The 20,612-nt window shown below is 44.5% G+C and overlaps 1 protein-coding gene across 3 annotated transcripts in view; it reads left to right on the plus strand.

Moving 5' to 3' along the window:
- The window catches only part of PRDM16 (PR/SET domain 16), a 282,537-nt gene that overhangs the window by 233,766 nt on the left and 28,159 nt on the right, over positions 1-20,612 (plus strand). For all 3 annotated transcript variants that reach the window (XM_082777087.1, XM_082777085.1, XM_082777086.1), the window contains exons 5-8: positions 7,101-7,203; positions 14,068-14,266; positions 16,801-16,948; positions 17,105-17,258. In XM_082777087.1, the coding sequence (XP_082633213.1) occupies positions 7,101-7,203; positions 14,068-14,266; positions 16,801-16,948; positions 17,105-17,258 (604 nt within the window). The remainder of the gene's footprint in view (positions 1-7,100; positions 7,204-14,067; positions 14,267-16,800; positions 16,949-17,104; positions 17,259-20,612) is intronic.

A 20,612-nucleotide genomic window follows, 5' to 3' on the forward strand; every position in this document is an offset into this window, starting at 1 on the left:
TCGATTAGCGAGGTCTGGGGCCGTGCTGGACGCTGCGGGGACACGGCGTCCGTGCGGGGCCTCCTGCAGGTCCCCAGGACAGCAGTCTGGGTCTGCAGGGTCCCCTTTGGGTTGCTGTGTCGGCAGCATCGCTGTGCTGCCTGCGTTATCTCGCGCCTTCCAACAGTTATGGGTTGTGTCCAGTCAGATACGGGCACTTCTTTTCTGCTCAGTCTGAGTTCCGAGGACTTTTTGCCCAGCGTTCATCCTGGAGAAAGGGCGATGAAGCTGTTAGGGGAATTTTTACCAGCAGCAGTAGGAAGGCACAAATATTAAAGGGCAGAGGAAAAAAATCTTTTTAATTTGCGTTTCTTAAAACAATTTAGAGTGAGGAAGGAAAGAAAAGAAGTAGATATATTCTTTTGACATGAATTAACATTTCTTTTTAAAACGTTAATTTGGCTGCTGGCTTCTCCCAGGTTCTTATAAATTAAGGGTTGCACACGTACATAAATTTTGCCAGCAACCTGAAGGCTGTATCACGTTTTATTCTCAGCCCAGTCCCCTGCATGTCCTTCTGTCCTTGTCCCTCATCTGGAGATGTTTGGTGCTGCATATTTTTAGTGCATGCAGCAAGCTGATTGGGAAGAACAGCTGTTTATCATCCACACTCATCTTCTGTCCTTTGCTTTTTCTTTGTACTGACCATTCTTTCATGTCCTCTCAAAAAATAAACCCACTAAAACTTCAACTAAGGGGGTGCATAGCAAGCAAATGGTTTTTCAGAAGGAATAAAAAGGTGCAGAATATAACGAAATGGTAGCAAAGCAAAATGTTTTCTCCTCCTCAGCTTTCTTCCCTGGAAGACTGGGGAGTCTTAGGTCAGGCCCATGGGATTGAGAGAATCCAGGGTAAGAAACACGGTGGGTGGCGGTGGTGATAACTGGAGGCACTGGGAGCTCAGCTGGGTGAGGAGGAAAGGCCAAGTAAGGACGTACTTCTTCCTAAGCAATTGATTTTGAGAGCCTATGGACTCAACTGAATGGCAGCAGTACTTGGAGCAAGCAGCAGCATGTTAAAGTCAGGGCAGATTTTTCTATTTTATTTATGGAGGAGATGATTTAGCCGCGTTGGTTCTGGAATTTCCTATTCATTCCTCGTTTCCCTCACTGCTACACAAAACCAAGGCTCTTGACTTCTCAGGAAACCTTCTGGTGTCAGCTGATGGTTGCTTCTGGTAGTGAAACTGAGAACGATTCTTCTGCGTGATGCTCCAAAGGCTAAGGATGGCCGGGGGTGTTCCTGGTTGTCGCGAAAACCAGGAGTGTCAGGTGCCAACACAGCTAGAGAAGAGCCATGCCAAACACTCCCAAGTCTGTGTGGCTGTGAGCTGATCCGTACTTTCATCAAATTCTGTCACAATTTGCAAGTAGCCCTTGGTGCCTTTTGGATACCGGGCCCTGTATTTGAAACTTCAGACACTTTAAATAAAATTAATGGATTGTAAAAGCAAATTCTTCATCCTGGCCATAAGAAGCGTACATTTTCAAAGGCACTGTAGCTGGTAGAACCGCTGTGGCTGGACCTAGCTGGAGATACAAAACGTTTTCACACAGCATCACTTCTTATTTAGCTGATACCAACGTGAGTTTCCTCCTAACAACAACAGGGGAGAGCTCTGCTTGCGGCCAGGGCTGCTGTATGCTTTAAAAATGAATGCCTGCGTTCTGCCCCTGTGATATATTTAGAGCACCGGCCTCAGCCCTGCTCCCCTGTGCACCAGAACCCAGGGCAGAGCGGGGCGGCGCTGCGAGCATCCCGCGGGTGCAAGAGCAGAGCTGCGGCCCTGCACCAGGGGCTCCCGAAGCAGGAAACCTGCTGCGAGCGGTGAGCAAGCACTGCTGGGTCCTACCCAGTGCTACCGCCTGGTGCTATTCCTTCCAACACTCCTTAATTTCATGTTGTTAGCAGGGTGCCTTTTTTTTTTTTCTTTTTTTTTTTTTTTTCCCCGTAACAGGGACTCAAAAAAATAGGGAGAAAGGGTTTATCTTCTCTGGTCAGGAAGCATAAAGATTTATTTTCTGTTTGTGCATGTGCAAAGGAAAGAAAAGCCTTGCAATAAAAGATTACCCACAAAATAACTAAGCAGCATTGTGTTGATGAGAGCCAGGACAAGCTTTTAATCAAAACCATTTGCTTTTCAGGAAAAAAATAAACATGTTTACATGGGGAGAAGGTCCTCTGCGCCTTCTTCTTCTTCTTCTTTTTTTTTTTTTTTTTTTTTTTCTTTTCTTTTCACAAATAGACCACATTCTGTTCTTCTTTACATTCCTGTAACTCGGGAACAATCCCAGGAATATCCAGAGATTTTTTTTCTGGATTCTTTAATGAAGTAATTGGCAACAGAATCTGCACCTCAGAATGTTTTTGTTTGTTTGTTTATTTTTTGTTTTTTTTTGTTTTTTTTAAATTAATAGATTAAAATGTTGAGAGGTTAGAGACATTTCATTAACTATTTTTCAGTAATGAAATAATTTTCAAATGCAAAATAATGTTAGCCAGTTTCCTTTATATTTAGTCTCATTTGATAGGTATTTGAAAAGAACAGAAGATCCTTGTTTGACTGAGATGCCTGTGTTTCTAAAGGAGGGCTGGAAAAAGATGGTAGAAAAATGAAACGATTTGGTGAATGCATCTGGAAAATGATACATGACTTCTGTTTTATTTTTTCGTGTCGCTACTGCTGCCTTCATAGGGCAAATACTTCAGCAGTTTAGCTGTACTTATTCAGGAGACTGTAATATTAAACAGAGTATATGTAATAAATATAATAGCCATGAGCTTGCTTTCAGTATGATAGCTGCTGCTTTTGTTTGTGTTACATATATTTTTTAAAAGGGCTAGCAGGAGTTACAGTGCTGGAAAAAAAATAGGCCTCTGTTTAATAAATCAATCTCGTGTGTGTGTATATAATACAGATTTTTTAAAATATATTTTTACATACATAACCTCATACTGTGAGTCTGTGTTCAGGATTCCTTGCTATGTAATACAATGCCTTAAAAAGAGGAAATAAAAAGCAATGTGGTGTAGTGGAGACAAAGGGAAGGCTACTCCAAAGGAGGAAAACGGCTGAACAAAAGCAAAATGTGCAGTCCCGTTCCGGCCAGAAATGCACGAGGCCAAACTTTTTACGTATTTACTCCTCCTTGAGCCAGGCAGCCGCATAGATAGGTCTGAGCGTGGCCTTAGACGAACAGTAGGTAGAAACATTTGCCTTGTTGTTTTATTGAATTTTCGGATAGTTAACTACTTGCCAGGCCAGCAAAGCAGCAGCTTTTTAGCTCGTTTTAAATTGTCTTTGTGCATCCCTTCCATGGCACGCTGATGCAATTAGTGGGTGTGTTTTTTGATCTTTAGGTAAACACTGCAGCTGTTCTCTCAGTTCTCTAATGCTCTTTTTGCCTGAAGTACAAACGTGTTACCGCGCTGAAGCTAAGATAAATAGTAGACATAACTCATGCAGCAGGTAAACAGTGCTGTTTCTTATGAAAGATACTTAAATAATGAGATAATGACGCGGGCGTACTTTTCTCACTTCATGTGTTTCATCTCCATCTCTTGCCCTGGTACTGGAACCAGTTAAACAATTACCACATCGCTTCTGAGCCGTGGCCGCCTGTCTCGGGAACACTTTTTCTCAGAGAAAAGATGTTCAGCTTGGGTTACTCTCTGCTCCGCTCCGAGGAGATCGGCGTGCTGTGGTTCTGCGTTATCAATACTTTCAGTAATTGTTCCAAATTGCTTTGTTTTGCGCTGCGAGATGTTGGAGCCAGAGCCAGCTTTCTGTGACACCAAGTTTACGTCCGCAGGAGTAGTAACAGGGCAGAGCTGTGGATCGAGCCCAGATTAGGAAAAATATTCCCCTGTTCTTTCCTTTCCTTTTTTTCTTCTGTCTTTAATTCTCTGTGCCTAGAAAGCAGAATATTTTTTATAAAAATAAAAATGTAGTAATTTCAAACTTCTGTTAGAGCATTACCCAAAACTGAGTTATATTATTAACTGTTTTATGTTTAACTAAAACTTACTGATAATTATGAGAGATTGCTGATTTAATATTTATTTGGTGCCCTTTTGTGGTGAGAGAAAGAAATGATAATGTGTGGGATTTTTATCTAAATGATGGATATAAATGATATGAATGTAAATGTTCTGTTGGATTAGTAAATCTGATCTTTTTCAGTGGGCAACAAATAAAAAAAGAAAAGGAAGCACAGCAATAGTTTTAATTAATTCAGAGCATCAGTAACATGATTGCAAGATGAAGTTAATTGTTATAATGAAATGTTTGATGAAATTAATGTGACTCCAGCAGAATTCAACTTTTTCCTAATAATTAATGAAGCTTGCACTGTATTTCTTGACAGACTGTTTGCAGCAATGTGTTTATGTACAATAAGGTACTTTGTTCTAAAAACAAACAGGAGGGATAAAGGAGTTAAGATTATGATATAAAAGTAATATTAACCATTTAATATTATAATTCTGACAGATTTTTCCCAGGTAAAATTAATGAATGTATTTGTGAAGAACTAGGTAGACCTTTTATTTTGTTGTTTGTATTTCAGTGCTGATTAGGTTTGGGATTACTAGCTGAAAGAGAAATGATGGTTAATAGCAATATTGAGTTATTTTCTTACTTCTCTTAGGTAGCTCCAAGTGATAGTGTGTTATGAGTTCTGTTTTACTGAGCCAAGCCCTAAGGTCAGTGTTTGTTCCTAGTCTTTTTTTTTTTTTTTTGGTTTTGTTTTGTTTTTCTTTTTTTCTTTTATTTTTCTTTTATTTATTTTTTTTTCCCCAGGCATATTTACCATTAAACTCAGTGTGGTTTGGTCCTGATTGAAGCTTGTCTTGTTGAACAAGCGGGCAAGGAAAAGTGCGAATGAAAAAAGGAATGAGACGAGGGAGAATGTTACCTAATCCCTTGTTTGCAGTGGAATCTGCAGAAGTGCAGCCACACAGTCGGTGCTGAGCAGTTCAGGGCCATCTTTCAGAAGCACCCCCAGCTCCTTCCATCTGCACCAGGGCACCCAGCTGCTGTCGGGTTTGCTCTGAGGGGTGCTGCTGGCACCTCCAGCGACCCAAGCCCAGGTTTCGTGATCGTGCCCGGCTGGAGCGGGTGTGTGCGTGTTGGGTGGATGAGTTAGTTACAGAGCAGGGCAATGTTGTGCTAAGGGCTCTGCCAAGTGCAGGGCAGGGTTTCTGCTCGGTTTGGGACGTGTTGTGGAGTCACAAGCCCGCGGCGTGTTCTCAAACACAGGGTGGCCGTGTCTTGAGGCAGAGATTTTCCATCCTTTTCTGTTGGGTGGCTCCGCTCTGCTCGTACACACGCCGTTAATATTTCGATTAGCCGGCAATTGAAATCGCAGGGCTTTCCGAGCGTGCTTCAGAGAGGATCAACGCGGGCAGCCGGGGCGATCAAACGGCGAATTCAGCTTATCAGAAAGGGGCTTTGCCAAGCGCCGTCAGCCAGGGCCGCCTCAGGGCCGCCTCAGGGCCTCGGCTCCGCTCCTCGGGGCCGTGCCGGCCGGCGGAGGGGCCGCGGGGCCGGGCTGAGGGGAGCCGGGGCTGAGGGGAGCCCCGCGGCCCGGGGCCGTGCGCGGGCGGAGCCTGCCCCCTGGCGGGCCGGGCCGGGCCGGGCCGGGAGAGCGGGGCTCGGGCGGCGCCGAGGGAAAAAGGGCTCGGGGCTCTCCCTCGGGGCTGACAGGGGATGTCCCCAAAAAGAATTTGATGCGTTGCTACTCAAGGGAGTGCAAATAAAACTTTGCAGTTAGTCACTGCTACCTGTTGAATTCTCGTGGTGGTGTTTGGAAGAGAACAGGGTGCAGCATGCTCTGAAGGTTTGGAAAACTCCCTTGGAAGGCATCTTGCCACTGAGCTCCTGCTGCTGCTGTTTTTCACAGTTATTTTGTGCCGAGGATTCTCAGGAAGGCACCTCCCGGCTCCAGGCACCGAGTGCTCGCACCCTGCTGACCCGCGAGGCGCACCGATGCGGGGGTCCGGCAGCACCAGGAGCTGGCTGAAGCAGGCTGCGGTCAGCACAGCCTCCTTCCCCACGTACTTGGCTCTTTTCTCTCAAGGCACGAGGCCAGTGGGGTCCGCTCTCATGTCACCCATCGGCCACAGGCCATGCTGCCCTGCTCCCTCTTTGCTCTGGGTGTAGGACAGCACAGATGAGTGCATGGTGGGTGTGTGCATGTATCAGAAGAGGTGCTATGAACACATGCACTGATGAGTTGATGCCTTGCAACCTTACACCTTGTTGCACCTTGGATAATGTTGATTTCTCTCCTGTATTTTTTTTTTCTAAAGAAATGCATCCTTGGAGTAGAACACACTGGTTCAGGACACCCACATAAGGCCTGGATATCATTTAAACCATGTTCTACGCAGTTTAAATGGGTATTTAAATGGTGCACACAGCTGGCGTGAGGTCTCTGCCCTTGTCTGAGTTCTGTTTCCAATCCGGGTTTGTTCTGCAGTGCAGTAGCAGAGGTGCAGGAGGCCAGCAGCGTGTCCTCGTCACACCTCAGAACACGCAGCTTCCCTCATTAGGCAGTGGATGTGAGCGAGGATAAACTGCTCAGGTGCTGTCATTAGGAGTCAGATCCTTAGGTTGTAGGTGGGAGTAATCCACAAAATAACGGTGTGAGGGATGCTAATTCCACTCTGTAATCATTAGGCCAGTTTCAGCTTAGGGAAGCAGAGACTTAGCCGCGTCAATTCCATCAGCTTGATTTTCCCTTTGCTGTAACAAACACACACGAAGCTTAGAGGAGGTAGGAAAAACAATTGGAAGATTTTTGTGTAATATAAATGAGAGAGGCTGTTACTGTAAATACTACTTTATGGTCCAAACTGCATGAAACTCTGACATGCACAGAGTAAAATAAAGGCAGGAAAAAAAGAGCTCTCAGCAGCAATTATGCAAATCAAGTGACAGCCTCCCCTATTAGCTGGAATAATTTGAGTTATTGGTTAAAAATGTAAAATGCAAGTCTTTGCATATTTAACATGTCTCTCAATTTATTTATTATTTTTTTTTTGTTTCTGATTCCCAGATCTATTATAAAGTTATTAAAGAAATTGAGCCAGGAGAAGAGCTCTTGGTGTATTTGAAGGAAGGTGGTTATTCACTTGGGAACATGGCGCCCAGCATGGAAGGTAAGGCCTCGTTTTGCGAGCTAGGACCTTTCTGCACCTCTCACCAGCCAACCTAGGAATGTTCAAGAACCCCGATTAGTGCTGAACTGGGACAAAAACCTGACCTGGTGCCCGCCCCTTGTGCAGCTGTTCATATTTTCTGCTTATTTCCACTCTTTCTCACTGGTGAGAGTAGTTACCTTAGTCAATGATGGCAAACAAGCTTTTATTACCTTCAAAGCATGCAACTGATTCATTTAATTCTTGTCGAGGAACGTTGTGCCATAAAAATGTGCCAAACCATCCCAAGACTTGCAGAACTCTGGTCTTTAGAGCTTTGGATTATGTGGAGAAGGGGACCTGGCAGGGGATGGAAGAGTCGTCACTAGAATTATTATTACTACAACAAGCACCTCTGAAACCATGAACTGATGTGGTGAAGGGGAAAAGAATGATTATTTTTAAAAGAAAGCTCATATTTTTATTACCGCAGTGTCTGTCCTGCCTCACAGCAAGTTGGTGTTGCCGGACAAGGTGCATGGCTCAGGTGGTTTCCTTGGCTGCACATCTCGTGTGAAGCAATGTGACAGACTAAGCATTATTCACTCCTTCATGTATTTTCCTTAAAATATCCTGCTTATTACCGAGTTTCAGTAATCACACAGACTGTGTAAAAGACCTTTATGCTGTCCACATTAGAAGTTTTCTAGTAAGCTAGGGCAAAGAGCAATGTGCTAAGATTTTGAGGTTCTCTTATTACATGAAAACTGCTTCGTGAAATTCAAGAGGATGTGTAGAGAGGGATGGGGAAGGAGAAGAGTTTGAGTCCTTCCTTTTTCATGGTGCGCTAAGATGGCCATAAAATACTTACCTTCTTAATAAAAAGAAAGAAGCATGAAGCTTTCTGCTTGCTATTCTGTTAGACTGTTGCAAACCTTGAGTTCAAATTTAGTTTCACAAAGAAGAGAAACGTGTTACTGCAGAGTAAGAGTAGCCAGAACTCCCAGGGTAAGGTAACTGGCAGACTGAGGGCTTTGGGAAGGAAGAACAGACTGAGCAGGTTCCATAAGAGGCTGTTGGAGGCAGCCAGGAGGAGCTCCCTGGGGACAGGTTGCTGCTCTCCTGTCTTCCAGGGGCCTTGCACGCTCCCTGCAGTAGCTGGTGCTGGCAGCGGGAGAACAGGCTGGCAGGACACATGGCCTGAAGCAATCTGGCAATCTGAGAGTGTCTCTTGGATATTTTTTTGCTTGTTAAAGTGCTTTTCTCAATATCCATGTGACTGGCGTCCCACCTCTTTCATTTCAAGTGACAGAGCTTCTCCATACAAACGCTCCGCAGTGGAAATGACCTCTTAGGAAAACGAGGAAAGAGTTGCTACGCCGTGCCCAAAAATGTTATAGAAACAAGGCAACAGCACAGGCATGTCTAAAGTAAAAGAAAACTATACCAATTCTTAAATTGTTTATTTGAAAATTGAACTTTTTTCCTGAAATGAGTGCAAAACTCTATCATACTAGAGCAGTCCTCAGTCCTAACCTAATGTGAAGTACATTGTGATCCATAAATGAAAATCAGTCCAGACTTGCAAAGTTCTGCTGTATTTTATGAAGTTCTTGGTTTTCTCAACATTTGGTAACAGTGAATGTCGGGGAGCAGTGTAAAAGATGCAGGAATTATCTCAAGTGAAGAGATTTGTGGGGCATGTTATTTGTCTTTTTCTGTTCTTTCATTGAGTTTAGAGCCTGTTTCAGGTTTCTCATTATTATTTGATGATTCATTTCTAAAAATACATTCTCATCTATCAGCCTTTTATAATCTGTTAGCTGGAACTATTGCTCTATGTGATTAATTGCTGGAATTTGAATTATTTCACCTGGACATCCTACAACACATTTATTTTTCTTTCACCTGTGTATGAATATAATGTTCAGATTCAGATTTGCAGTAAAACTCTTTAAGAGTGTATAAGCGATATGAACAATTAGCCTGAAATACTTCTCAGGATCCTCTCGAGTTTGAGGATTAGTGCTCTTTATGAGCAGGCATTGCAGTAGCTGCTGTCTCACTGAGACGTCAGGTTTGGAATTATTTTTTCAGTGTTCTCCCCACAAAGAAGTTAATAATTTTCTTGAGACCGACACACAGACATGAATAATTTCTGTACTCGCAGCCATGGAGTAACACATACCTTTTTTGATGCCAGGGAGAAATCAGAAAGAAAATTCGTCACTGTTTAGCATTTCTGTTTCTAACAGGCTTTTATTTGAGCCAACAAAAAGTGCTCCTTGTTTTCCATCATTGTCATTATGTAACATTTATCTGTATCTTCCTGGTAACGTCTAGTGCTTTTGCCACATAATTGCTTTCGAATTATAATAGGCCAACATTAAATATTTGACTTCTTAATACTTTTTACTTTCAGTAATGCTATCTTCCTGCTGCCTCGCACCCCCATTTCGATTCTGAATTAACAAGAAAGAAAATGCAAAATTGTTCCACACAAAGATAATTATCATAAAAATCTTTTATCCAAACCCCAGCCAAACACAGCAGACCCCTTATCACTGCAGGAATTTTGAGTAGGGCACTTGAACTCCTTTGAGATTCAAGTCTGGTAGATTAGCATGTAGATGCCACATAATTGTGTTCCCCTTGGTTTCTCTGAAAGCTATTAGGCACTGATTTATTTTTCTGCTACATTCCTGCTTTGTCCTGAGTGTTACTGATGGAACTTAAGATAGACACATATAACCATAGATTTGACAAACAAGACATAGAGAGCAGGCAGCAATTTTTTGTTACTGGATTTTTCTTTTCTTTTTATCCCCTTCTCCTCTGTAAGGTACTGAGGCAGGAACCTTCTTTTGAAGGGCAGTATTTTTATTTGTGGTGCTTGAAGAAGGAACAAAAACTTTAATGAGAACTTGTTTTGAAGGGTGATATTTTTTATTTTTGATGCTTAAGGAAAGAAAAAGAACTGTAATGAACCTAAAGTGTAAAAACTGGGTGTCTCGTATAAAGGCACAAAGCAGACACCAGGTCTTGTTAGTTCAGTTCTGAGCTTCCTTTGTTACTGGGGATTTTTTTTTGCAGGGTGATGACCTGGCCCTTGGTCTGCAGGTCAGTTCCTTTCCCTGCAGCAGTATTTATTGAGAAGTCTGATTTCTAATGTTCTGAAATTCAGAAAACAGAATGCAATGCTGGGTATTGATAGGAGATAACCAGCTGCTCTACCAGCCAGTCATTGCTTCCCCTGCTTAGCCTGTGTGAATATCAGAATAATATTTGCAGCCAGTGGTGACATGTGTAACATGTGACTACAGGCCTTTTGATCATATTTTTTCAGTCCTTTAAATCTTCTTTTCAAGAAACATTCCTTTTTCCAAATCCAGATATTCTGAAAAAAGCATTTATTTTCCTATTTCTTCTATCATCCATCTCTTCTACCTACAAAAAAGCTGTTGCACTGGATAGTAGGAGAGGGACGTTGTTGTTACTGAAGCAGGAGCTGGACAAAACAGGGTTTTTTCAATTAACTGATGTGCAAGGGCTAGATCTATAAAATCTGTGCAGCACACAAGACATGCAAATGCAAAAAGACTCCATGTCTCATCTCAGCTGCCTTGTTTCTTCTGTTATTTCTTCCATTTCTTAATAAAGTCCGAAGGGGGCAGCTCCTCAGCTGGTGTAAGCGTGCCTGTGCCAGCCACTGCCGACTGAGGATCGCCTTACATTGTGTGTAGCGGTGTGAGGCCGGTAATTCTGCTCCGAGAACAAGGAGGACTGGAAGAAAATGACTTCTGTAACAGTTATTAACGAGGTTATTAACGTATTTCATCTGTCTGTCTATCTACCTAAACTGTAATCTCAACGAACGGGCAAAAAAATGTTCTTCTTGTTGATAACAACAGGTAGCAGAACATCAGGGTGGGAGCTGTAGGAGGGTGCCTCTGAGTCATCCATCTTCAGCTGGGTATGCAATAAATTATTCTCTGAGGCTCATTTGCCAAACTCCGAGTGGATTTCTGGTTCCTGGAGGATACTCTGGGTAAAATAAGGTGTGGTTAATCATATAAATCTCAGTCTGGGATAGGAAAAACCTTGTATGGATTTGGGAAGTCATTTTAATGTATTTTCTCGAGTCAAAAAAGAAAAAAAGAATAAATGTTTTTCCCTTCCAAGCTTATCATTTGGGGAATTGCCACGGTTTTTGTCTGTGAGATGCTGAGTTTTGTAGAAGCTTCTCAAGAGGTGAAGCCATCTGGGAATCTCCAGTCCAGAGGGCTTTCAGTCTCTTCTACAAAAACGAAGCCTTGTCGCATTTAGCCATCAGTGTGTTTAGAGGAGAGCAGGGAGGAGAACTACCAGGTTTGCCGGGTGAGTTCTGAGGCAGAGGATCACTCTGCCAGGCTGCCCCCTGAGAGGCTTTGTCCCGCTCCCTGCAGCACAGCCGGCTGTACAGGGCGATGAACTGCTGCCCCACGTGCGTCGCTGGGAGCCTGAGCAGAACAAAAGTGCCGTGGTGTTTGGCAGCACCGGGGGCACTTCAGAGTGCAGGCTGACGTCTGAGGCTACAAAACCCCGGCGCTGAAGCAGCTGAGCGCTCGTCTCGGTGTGCGTGAGAGCTAACGTGAGTGCTTTAAGCACTGAGAGATGGCGCAGCGAGGCTACGTCCTCAGCCCGTGCAGTGCGTGTTTGGGCACTTGATGTTTCGTGCCCGGCTCTTCTCACCTGGGCTTTGGATGGGTCACGAGTGAGAAGTGCAGCACGCCTCAGCCCCTCCCGTGCCCCCGCACCGAGCCTGCCCCTGCCAGGGACTTTGTCAGGCCATAAACCCAGGTGAAATCTTAAATTTTGCTAGCTAACATCATGCGCTCCGTGCTGTTGTTAGAAGTAAAACGCAGTAACAGACCTTAATGTGATACTGCAGTTCCTTTTTTCTTTCCCTTTTTGTATTTTCATAAAAAGCAGTTTGGATTATTTTAATGATAGGTAATGCACAGTCTCTCAATAGTGCTAGGTAGTTTATTATGTCCTAATTTCCAGGTTTTCTTCCCCGGGGACCTAAAACACACGAGATGCATATTAGTGCTGTTCTACAAAATGCTAATAAACAGAATTTTTCTAAGGAGCAGAACAGGGGCTAATCCACTTCCCTGTGAGACTGCTGATACCAGTACAGGGTATATATATGATGTGTCAAAACTAGTTGGAATGGGAAAGACACCGGCATTTTCTTCCCTTAGGTTGGCTTTTTTAGTCAAACCTGTTCCCCCGACCCATCCCCAAAAAGGAAGATGTCGACCAGTTGCATTTTATTTCTTCTTGCATCCCTCTCTTTCAGGAAATGCTGTAGCACCTCTGCATTTGGGTTATTCTCTGCATAAGCTGGGTTTAGCAGCACGAGACGTGCTGCTCGGATAAGCAGCAGGGCACAGCTGATCGTGTCTCAGCGATATTTTCTCTTTTAGCTCTTTGGCTCGTTCCAGCCCGCGGCCACGCTGATACTTTCCATGTAGGTGCGACCTCGGGGGTTTTGTCTGCCCACGCGGTTGTGCAGCAGCTGCGGGACCTCGCCGGTCGCTGTCAGCTCAGGAGCAAGTCACAGCCTGGGTGCAGGCACTGGGGTGCAGGGGCACGGGGCAGAAACCACAGCCCGGGCTGAGATACTCTGCAGGGAGAGGGGTGGAAAAGGAGACGGCCGCCGGAGCGCGGGCAGGGACGCGGCGGTCCCCGTGTGACACTGCCCACGTTGGTGCTTGTGTCACGGTGTGAGCAGGATGGCAGTGGTTGTGTGAAAGCAGGAGCAGACGAGCGTGTTCAGTGCTTTAAACCGAGGGTTTGCTGGAAGGTGCTGGGTTTTGAAGCCAGCTGCAGACAGGTGAGTGGCCAAGAGGTGAGGGCGGCCCAGTGTCACCCTGCTGTCTGCTCCATCACCACCTCTCCTCCTGGCTTCACCTTGTAGGAAGCGTATTGCCACTCTTCCCTCTGAAGCAATGCATTTTACAGGCTTTCCTTTTGAAAGTGAAGTAATCAGACAAAGAGAATAACGCTTGGTACGAAACAGAGCTCCAGAGAGCAGAGGAAGAGGGCAGAGGGACAGGGGAGCGCAGCACGAAGGGCCCAGTGGTCGCTGGAAGCTGCTGCTTCGAGCTGGCTGCAGGGTGGAGAAACCCCGAGCTGTCCCGACTCCCTCGCAGAGGTTGTTCTCCTGGAAAATTTACAGCTCTGAGCTGATTGTTTGACTTGGCACCATGGTCAGGATGCTGCCTTGTAAACTTAATAATAGCTGCCCTCTTTTTAATTTGTTTGACCTTGACTACAATAATTTATTATGTGCATTAGAACTTTTTTTTTAAAAAAGGAAAGAAAAAAAAAAAAAAGAAGCCCAGCACAACAACAAAGACTTTGGCTCCCTTTCCTTTCCTCCGCAGTGCTCTGGTGCTGAACCCCTCCTGTCTGATGGCGCACCGGGCTCCTCGGCGGCGCGGGGCCAGCCGAGAGGACAGTGCTGGGAGGGCGTTCGCCGAGAGAGGAGCGTCCCCAGGTTGTGCTGGGGCTGGGATGTGCTGCTCCCAGCCCCGGCCCTGATCCCAGCGTGGTTCCTTTCTTTCCTGGCAGCCCCCGCTGAGGAGGAGCTCGCCGGTGCTTTCCGAAAGCCACCGCGCACGAGGGCTTGCTTTTAGTGCTTAAAGTGAAACCCTTCTGCCGTCACCGCCTGCCTTGGTTTCTCTGTCCTGTCACTTGCAGATCTCCTCTTTGTTTGTTTGGTTTTTTAGATGAGAATATTACATTTTCTTTACAAGCACAACATTGGGTAAAATAGCTGGAATCGTTTGAATGTCCTGGTCCTCGAGTCCAAATCCTTTGGTCTGTCTGTTTCAGAGGAGCACACGTTCCGCTGCGAGGACTGTGACGAGCTTTTTCAGTCAAAGCTGGACCTGCGGCGACACAAGAAGTACGCCTGCAACTCCGTCAGCTCCCTCTACGAGACTCTGAACGACGAGATCAAGCAGGAGGGCCTTGGCGATGGGCAGGTCTACGAGTGCAAAGACTGCGAGAGGATGTTCCCCAACAAATACAGGTACGGGCACTCGCCAGGCACAGCCTTTGGTGCTGGTTCGTGGCAATGCGGAGTTCTGGGGCTCGCTTTGAGTGCCCTGAGACCTGCTGAGGGTTGGGACAGACTCATTGGTAGGCCTGGTCAGCATCTTTGCAGGAACTCCTCCCACGTGATGTAGTTCTGAGGGAAACCAGCGGTAAGACATCCTGCCACTGTTTGCATGAAGAGCGTATTTTAAATATAATCCTTGGCCATTTGAGATCAGTGGGTATAAAGAGGCATTGCTGTACTGAGAGCTCTAACGGGATCACGAGCTCCTCCTTAATCTTAGAGCAGCAATTAAAAAAATTCTGCTCCAAGCACATATCAAGTATAGCTTTTTAAAGAGGAAAATGTTCTTGAAAATACTTCGTGTTTACCAAGCATTTTTGTAGTAGAACTGTGGAAAAAAAATATTCTCCATCTTTTTTTTTAATTTTATTTTATTTGCAATGATTATTAAAACAGAGATCTTCGAGATTTCTGATACATTTGCAATGTGGGACTCATTCAGTGTTAGGTGCCAAGTTTAAAAAAAAGTTGAGCTTTTATTTTTTATTATTTTAGGACTGTGGTTCTCTGCATCCCGAGCCTTTACCATCTAGGCTGTGTTTTCAAGGTTTTCTCCACAGCGTGTGAGGGCTCGGAATGTGTTCGTTTGCACAGTGTGCTGTCTTAATTCCTGTACTTTTTATGTTAATTTAGGAAATACCCTTTGGAGATTTATGTGTATTTGTCTCTTTGTAATGTTTGTGCATTTCCTGGTTCCTCTTGGGGGCCTAGAGTGGCAGCGAGTCCATTTTACAGGAGTTGAGAGAAGCAGGAGGATTTTAAGTCCCATTTTTCCCTTCATACTTGGTTTATCCCATGTGGGTAAGATGTTCAGAGTCTGCTGGTGAAGCTCATGCCAGGTATTCAGACGATGTGGCTTGGTTAAGGTCCCAGTATCCCTCGATTTCTTGGGAGCAGTGTGATCAGAAAGACCTTGCCTCAGTTGAAGACTTGACTCCCCTTGGGACATCTCTCCATTGCAAGCATTCCTGGCAGCGTAGCAGAGGCTTTTAAGTGTCGGTAGGTAAAAGGGACGAACAAATGACTTGTTCAGTCAGATGGAATACCTGTGGAAGGGCCAGGAACAGAACACCAGCTTCTTTTTTAAGCAAATAATACAAAGCAACTTTTTTTCAGCAGGGAAGGATAGAGTCAGCAACATCACCGGTCTGCGTTCTGCACGCTGACGGATTTAGTGGGGCTGGAGAGAATTTCCACATCCATCCCTCCCCCATCAATCTGCTGCATTTTATGTACTGAAAAGCCCACTAAAACACAGAATAAATCCAGTCAGCATACCTAGATGGTCTTATAATTTTTCAGAAGTTAATACAGATCAAATCAAGAGTGCCACTGGGGAACTGAAATTGAGCATTTAGCAGCTGACTAAATAAATAAATGTTTTGCTAATCCCAGTAGGTACTTGCTTCTAAACAGCATATTAGTTTGTCCATATTTGCTCTAAATAAACTCATAAATCACAGTTAACAGGAACATATTTTTATATATGTATATGAAAAGTATATATTTCTTTGTATGTGTAAAAAATTTCATAGTGTTAAGAACACCATTTTTTTAGCAAAAATGAATATTGCTTCTTTAAAATGAGTGGATTGTCAGTTTACAAGGGGCACGTTCATGAATATTTACTATCACAACTTGAAAGAGGAGGAGGTTCTTCAGGGAGTAGCAGGATGCCTGCTGCTTGCATTGGTGCTCGGGACGAGGCAGAGGCAGGGCTGCGGTGGAGGGGCAGCGCAGCGAGCGCCGCGTTCCCCTGCTGTGGCCCGCGTCCAGCAGCCGGTTGGGTTTGCCATCGTCCTCCTGGTCCGAGGGAGGCTGCCAGTTGGCAGAAGCTGAAATTGCCGAGTTAAGTAATAAAAGATGTCTGACGTTTCGAAGTGAAATGTGTTTGCACCCTATCGTGTTTCTTTCCAACGCTAAGTTGCCGTGTTCCGGGAAGCTGTGGGCTTTGTGCCCACGAAAACGGCAACGCGATAGCCTCAGCAGCAGCAGCTAATATCTTGTCTTTCCCTGTGGGGATGCCATAGAAATCTTGGTCACAAAGTGCTCATTTTTCCTGTCGGGACCCCGTGGGGTCAGGTCTGGTTTTACCTTCCCTCCCCCCCTTCTAAATGGACTCAGGTATTTAGTAAGAGAAGTCACAAAACCCAGCAGCATTTTGAGGCGGCGAGGGCAGCTTCCATCTGTGAAATAAATGCCAGAAATGTGCCTGCGGCCGCACCTTCCATTGTTGCTGTGCTGATCGCCTGCTTTCTAACAGGGGGTTGTGCGTGGGGGCCGTAGTCCATCTTGGCCCCACACCACGAGCCCTGGCCTGTTTCTCTGTTGTCCCCATCAGTCGTGGCTCATTTCACACCCCCTCGGTGCCACGGACAGGGTGTGTGGTGGCGCGGGCCTGGCTCAGCAGGCCCCGGGCCCCTTTCCCCCTTTCTCTTTTGCAGCCTGGAGCAGCACATGGTGATCCACACCGAGGAGCGGGAGTACAAGTGCGACCAGTGCCCGAAGGCCTTCAACTGGAAATCCAACCTGATTCGTCACCAGATGTCCCACGACAGCGGGAAGCGGTTTGAATGTGAAAACTGTGTCAAGGTACGGCGCCGAACGCAGCGACCGCAGGCAGCTCTGGGGAAAGAGGGCGCTGGGGCCGTGTGCTGCTGCTCGGGCCAGCTCCCATTGTACCAGTAACGGCCCCGGTCTTCTCCCTCCGGCTTTGTTTCCGCTCCCTGAAGGTGTTTTCTCTTTCAGGTGTTTACCGACCCAAGCAACCTCCAGCGGCACATCCGTTCCCAGCACGTTGGCGCGCGAGCCCATGCCTGCCCCGACTGCGGCAAAACCTTTGCCACCTCGTCTGGCCTCAAACAACACAAGCACATTCACAGTACTGTCAAACCTTTCATATGTAAGTTGTCACGGCCATCACGGAGTTCTGGCTCTTGCTATAATTGCACGTATCCTGCGGGGCCCCCCAGTACTAGCTGTCCCTCTGTGAGCAGCCGCTGTAATTTTATAGGTCAGAGCACAAGATGAAATTCCGCAGCAATTTTTTTTTTTTTTTGCATGCTCCCTGTTTTTTTAGTAAACATTCATGGCAGTTTTTGACTTTCTTGACAAGTTAAAAGCTGAGTCTCTCAGCAGTCCCAGTGATGCCATTTTCTCATATCTTTTCTTTCTTCTTTTTTCCCTTAATAATTTTTGAATGTTCATGTTGGTGACATAAATAAATAGCTGGCACAGCCTGATCGAAGTGTTTTTCAGGGGTGCCTCAAATCCTCTAGCTGTGCAACAGAATTTGGAGTAGTCACGGAGACGAGAAGAAGGTGTTTTTTAAAAAGAGATTTTTTTCCTCTTTATTTACTGCATGTTTCATCTAGATAGTACTTGGAAGGCAAATAAATAGCAGATTAACTGTGTCCTTAGTGCTCGCTTTAGTGCAATATTTCCAAAAGAGCGTTTTCCCTCAAGAGCCATTCATCTCCTTTCTTGTCATTTTTGGGGGTTGTATATTTCTTTAATTGACACAGCACCTATTGGATTTTGATAACTGTGCAGAAAAGTGGATTGTGTCACAACAAAGCTATAGAAACTTTAGGGACTACTTCCTGACACTCTTCAGAAAGTGTCATTAAAGCACAGAGCAGGATCTGGGTTTGATTCCAGGCTTTGATGTTATGGTAGGGAAGCCACTGAACCCCCTTTTGCCTTTTTCCCTATTGGTATAATGGGAACAGCATGCAGGGGTATCCTGAGAGACTCGTTTCATTAATGTGTTCTGAGATAATCAGATGGGTGTCAGCAGAGGAAGAAAAAATACTCGTATTGCTCATTTTGATGCAATCTTTCATTTGATGACGGGCACATGAAAGAGATAATTTGAATCTCATAGTATTGCTGCAGTGAGATGAATGATTTCTTCTCATAATCTCCTCACTCTCACCTCATAAGAATTAGGGAGTTGTCAGTCTAAATCAGTGTGTAAAACAACTGAGACTGATTCTGCTTAGTTCAGATGTACCAGGTGGAGTCACATGCGTTAATATGGAACCCATTAGCAATTTTAGGGGAGCCGTGAGGCAGGATTCCCTGGAAAGGTTTTCTTTCCTGTTCAGTGGGGAAAAAAAAAAAAAAAAAAAAAGTGGTTGTTTTTTTTGTTGTTGTTTTCCCCACAATATTATACCTGGCTTTAAAAAAAAAAAAAAAAGCAAAAAAAAAAAAAACTTTATAACTGCAAAATGCAGAACAGCAGGCAGGGGCATTACATGCACAGTGACTAAATCATTATGTAATTGGGGATTTCAACTTTTTTTTTTCCAGTTTTCCTTATTTTAGAATGATGATGTGAGCTCTTATACCTGTAACACTTTTATTCAGGGAAATTTGTGCAATATTGCGTATATGAGGAGGCTATAGCAACTCTTCCTGGGGTGGAAAATGGAAATAAGGAGCCAAATTCTCTTTGAAAATGTAGCTTTTGTTATCTTTCTTTTCTTTTTTTTTTCTTTTTTTTTTTTTTTACAACAAAAATAATGCAAGCAGCACGAGCACAGCATTGAGCCAGTGAAAACTGACAGAAAGTGCACTCGGTGGTGATACCATCTGCTTAGGCAGATTAGCCATTTATTATAAACTTGTGTGTATCTTCCAAACCACAATATAACATCTCTTGGCACATGTCAAGGGAGACGGTTAAAATTAGAAAGGGGTAATTTTGTTCTGGAAAGAAAAATATACAAACTTATTTTAAATAAATCCACCCAAATGTGACATTTCTTCAGAAATTATCAGTAATTCGAGAGGGAGCTCACACAAGGTGTCCTTACCCACGGAAGCCTTTGCACAAACCTGTTCATTTGAGCGTGCACAGTCCCTCCCACAACCCTAAGGAGGGTGGCTTTGCACAGACAAGCAGGTTAAGAAAAATACCCAGTCTGGAATTAAAGTCAAGCATTTAAAGTAGAGTCAAGGCAGAGACACAGCAATGCAGCCGGGTGCCTGACTTTAGCCGGACAGTGCTTGTGGGGGGACAGCACTTCTCATGGATCTCATGGATCTGAGGCTGTCGGGCAGCAAGTGCGTCTCCTGCAAGGACAAGGGACAGGGACAGCTCTGAGGGAACAGGGCTGTGGGACTGCAGAGTTACGCAGGTGCTGGCAGATCCCTCTGCTTACATTTCTCCAGAGTCAGAGGCTGTTGTATCCAACAGATCCTCAGTTTTAAGGAAAATAAATGGAGAAGTGTTTCCTTTCAGTTCTCTGTTTAGATTAGTTTTTAAGAAAATATTTTAAAATAAAGTTTAAAAAAATAAAAATACAAAAGCCCTTTCCTTGAAAGTCTAAGGGATAGCTTGAACAGAATCATTTAAAAAGCTGTTGCTTCAATACTGGAATTTGTCTGAGTTTAAAAAAAAAAAAAAAAAAAAAAAAAAACTTTGAGGAATTTTTAGTTCTCCTTCTGTTTGTGCTTCCTCTGCAGCTCCTTGCTGTATCAAGGCCCAAAGCAAGAAGGCCAAAATACTCTGAGTTCACATTAAATTTCTAGTGCAGTCAGAAGCCAGACGCAGCAGGCCCTTCAGTGACAATCCACTGAATTTTGCGATGCTCATTTCAACTGAAATGGCAAATTTGTCCAATTTTAGTAATCCCTGCTTTGTATTTTACTGAAAGGGTCTTCCCTTATATTATCAGAGCTGCCAGTGATATATTTTGACTGTCTTTTGATATTCAAATCTTGATGTAAATCCGAACGATTTAGAAAACAAACTGGAGGGAAAATGAAGCTTGCGTGTACCTATCAGTAAAAGCTGGGAGGAAGGAAGGAAGGATGGATGGACAGGCTGCTTTTCTCTGGGTTGGAGGGCTGGGTGTTGGGAGACTCGGATTCAGGTCCTTGCCTGCCCGACCCTGAACAATGTGCTTTCCCTCTCTTTGTCTCAGTTTCCATGTTTACAAAGTGGTGATAACAGCAGCTCTCCTGTGAAAGAAGCATGTTAATTCACCGAGAAGTAGGATTTATTCCTATGTTGAAAGAGGCACTAGATAATAAAAAGCTGCAGTGTTTTGGTATATAGGAAAAAGTTTGGGTGTTGTTTTTCTTTTTTTTTTTTTTTCATACTTTGTTCCTTTCACACCAACAAAGTCTGTAGGTGAAAGGGGTTGTAAAAATTCACATTGTGACAGCTCTGTGTGTGCAGGTCATTGAAGAGAACGGAGATGTAGAATTAACTTGGCATTGCTGGAGTGTCCTGCTAATTCAGCGA

Source organism: Aythya marila, assembly GCF_965140915.1.
Source record: "Aythya marila genome assembly, chromosome: 21".
Lineage (NCBI taxonomy): Eukaryota > Metazoa > Chordata > Aves > Anseriformes > Anatidae > Aythya > Aythya marila.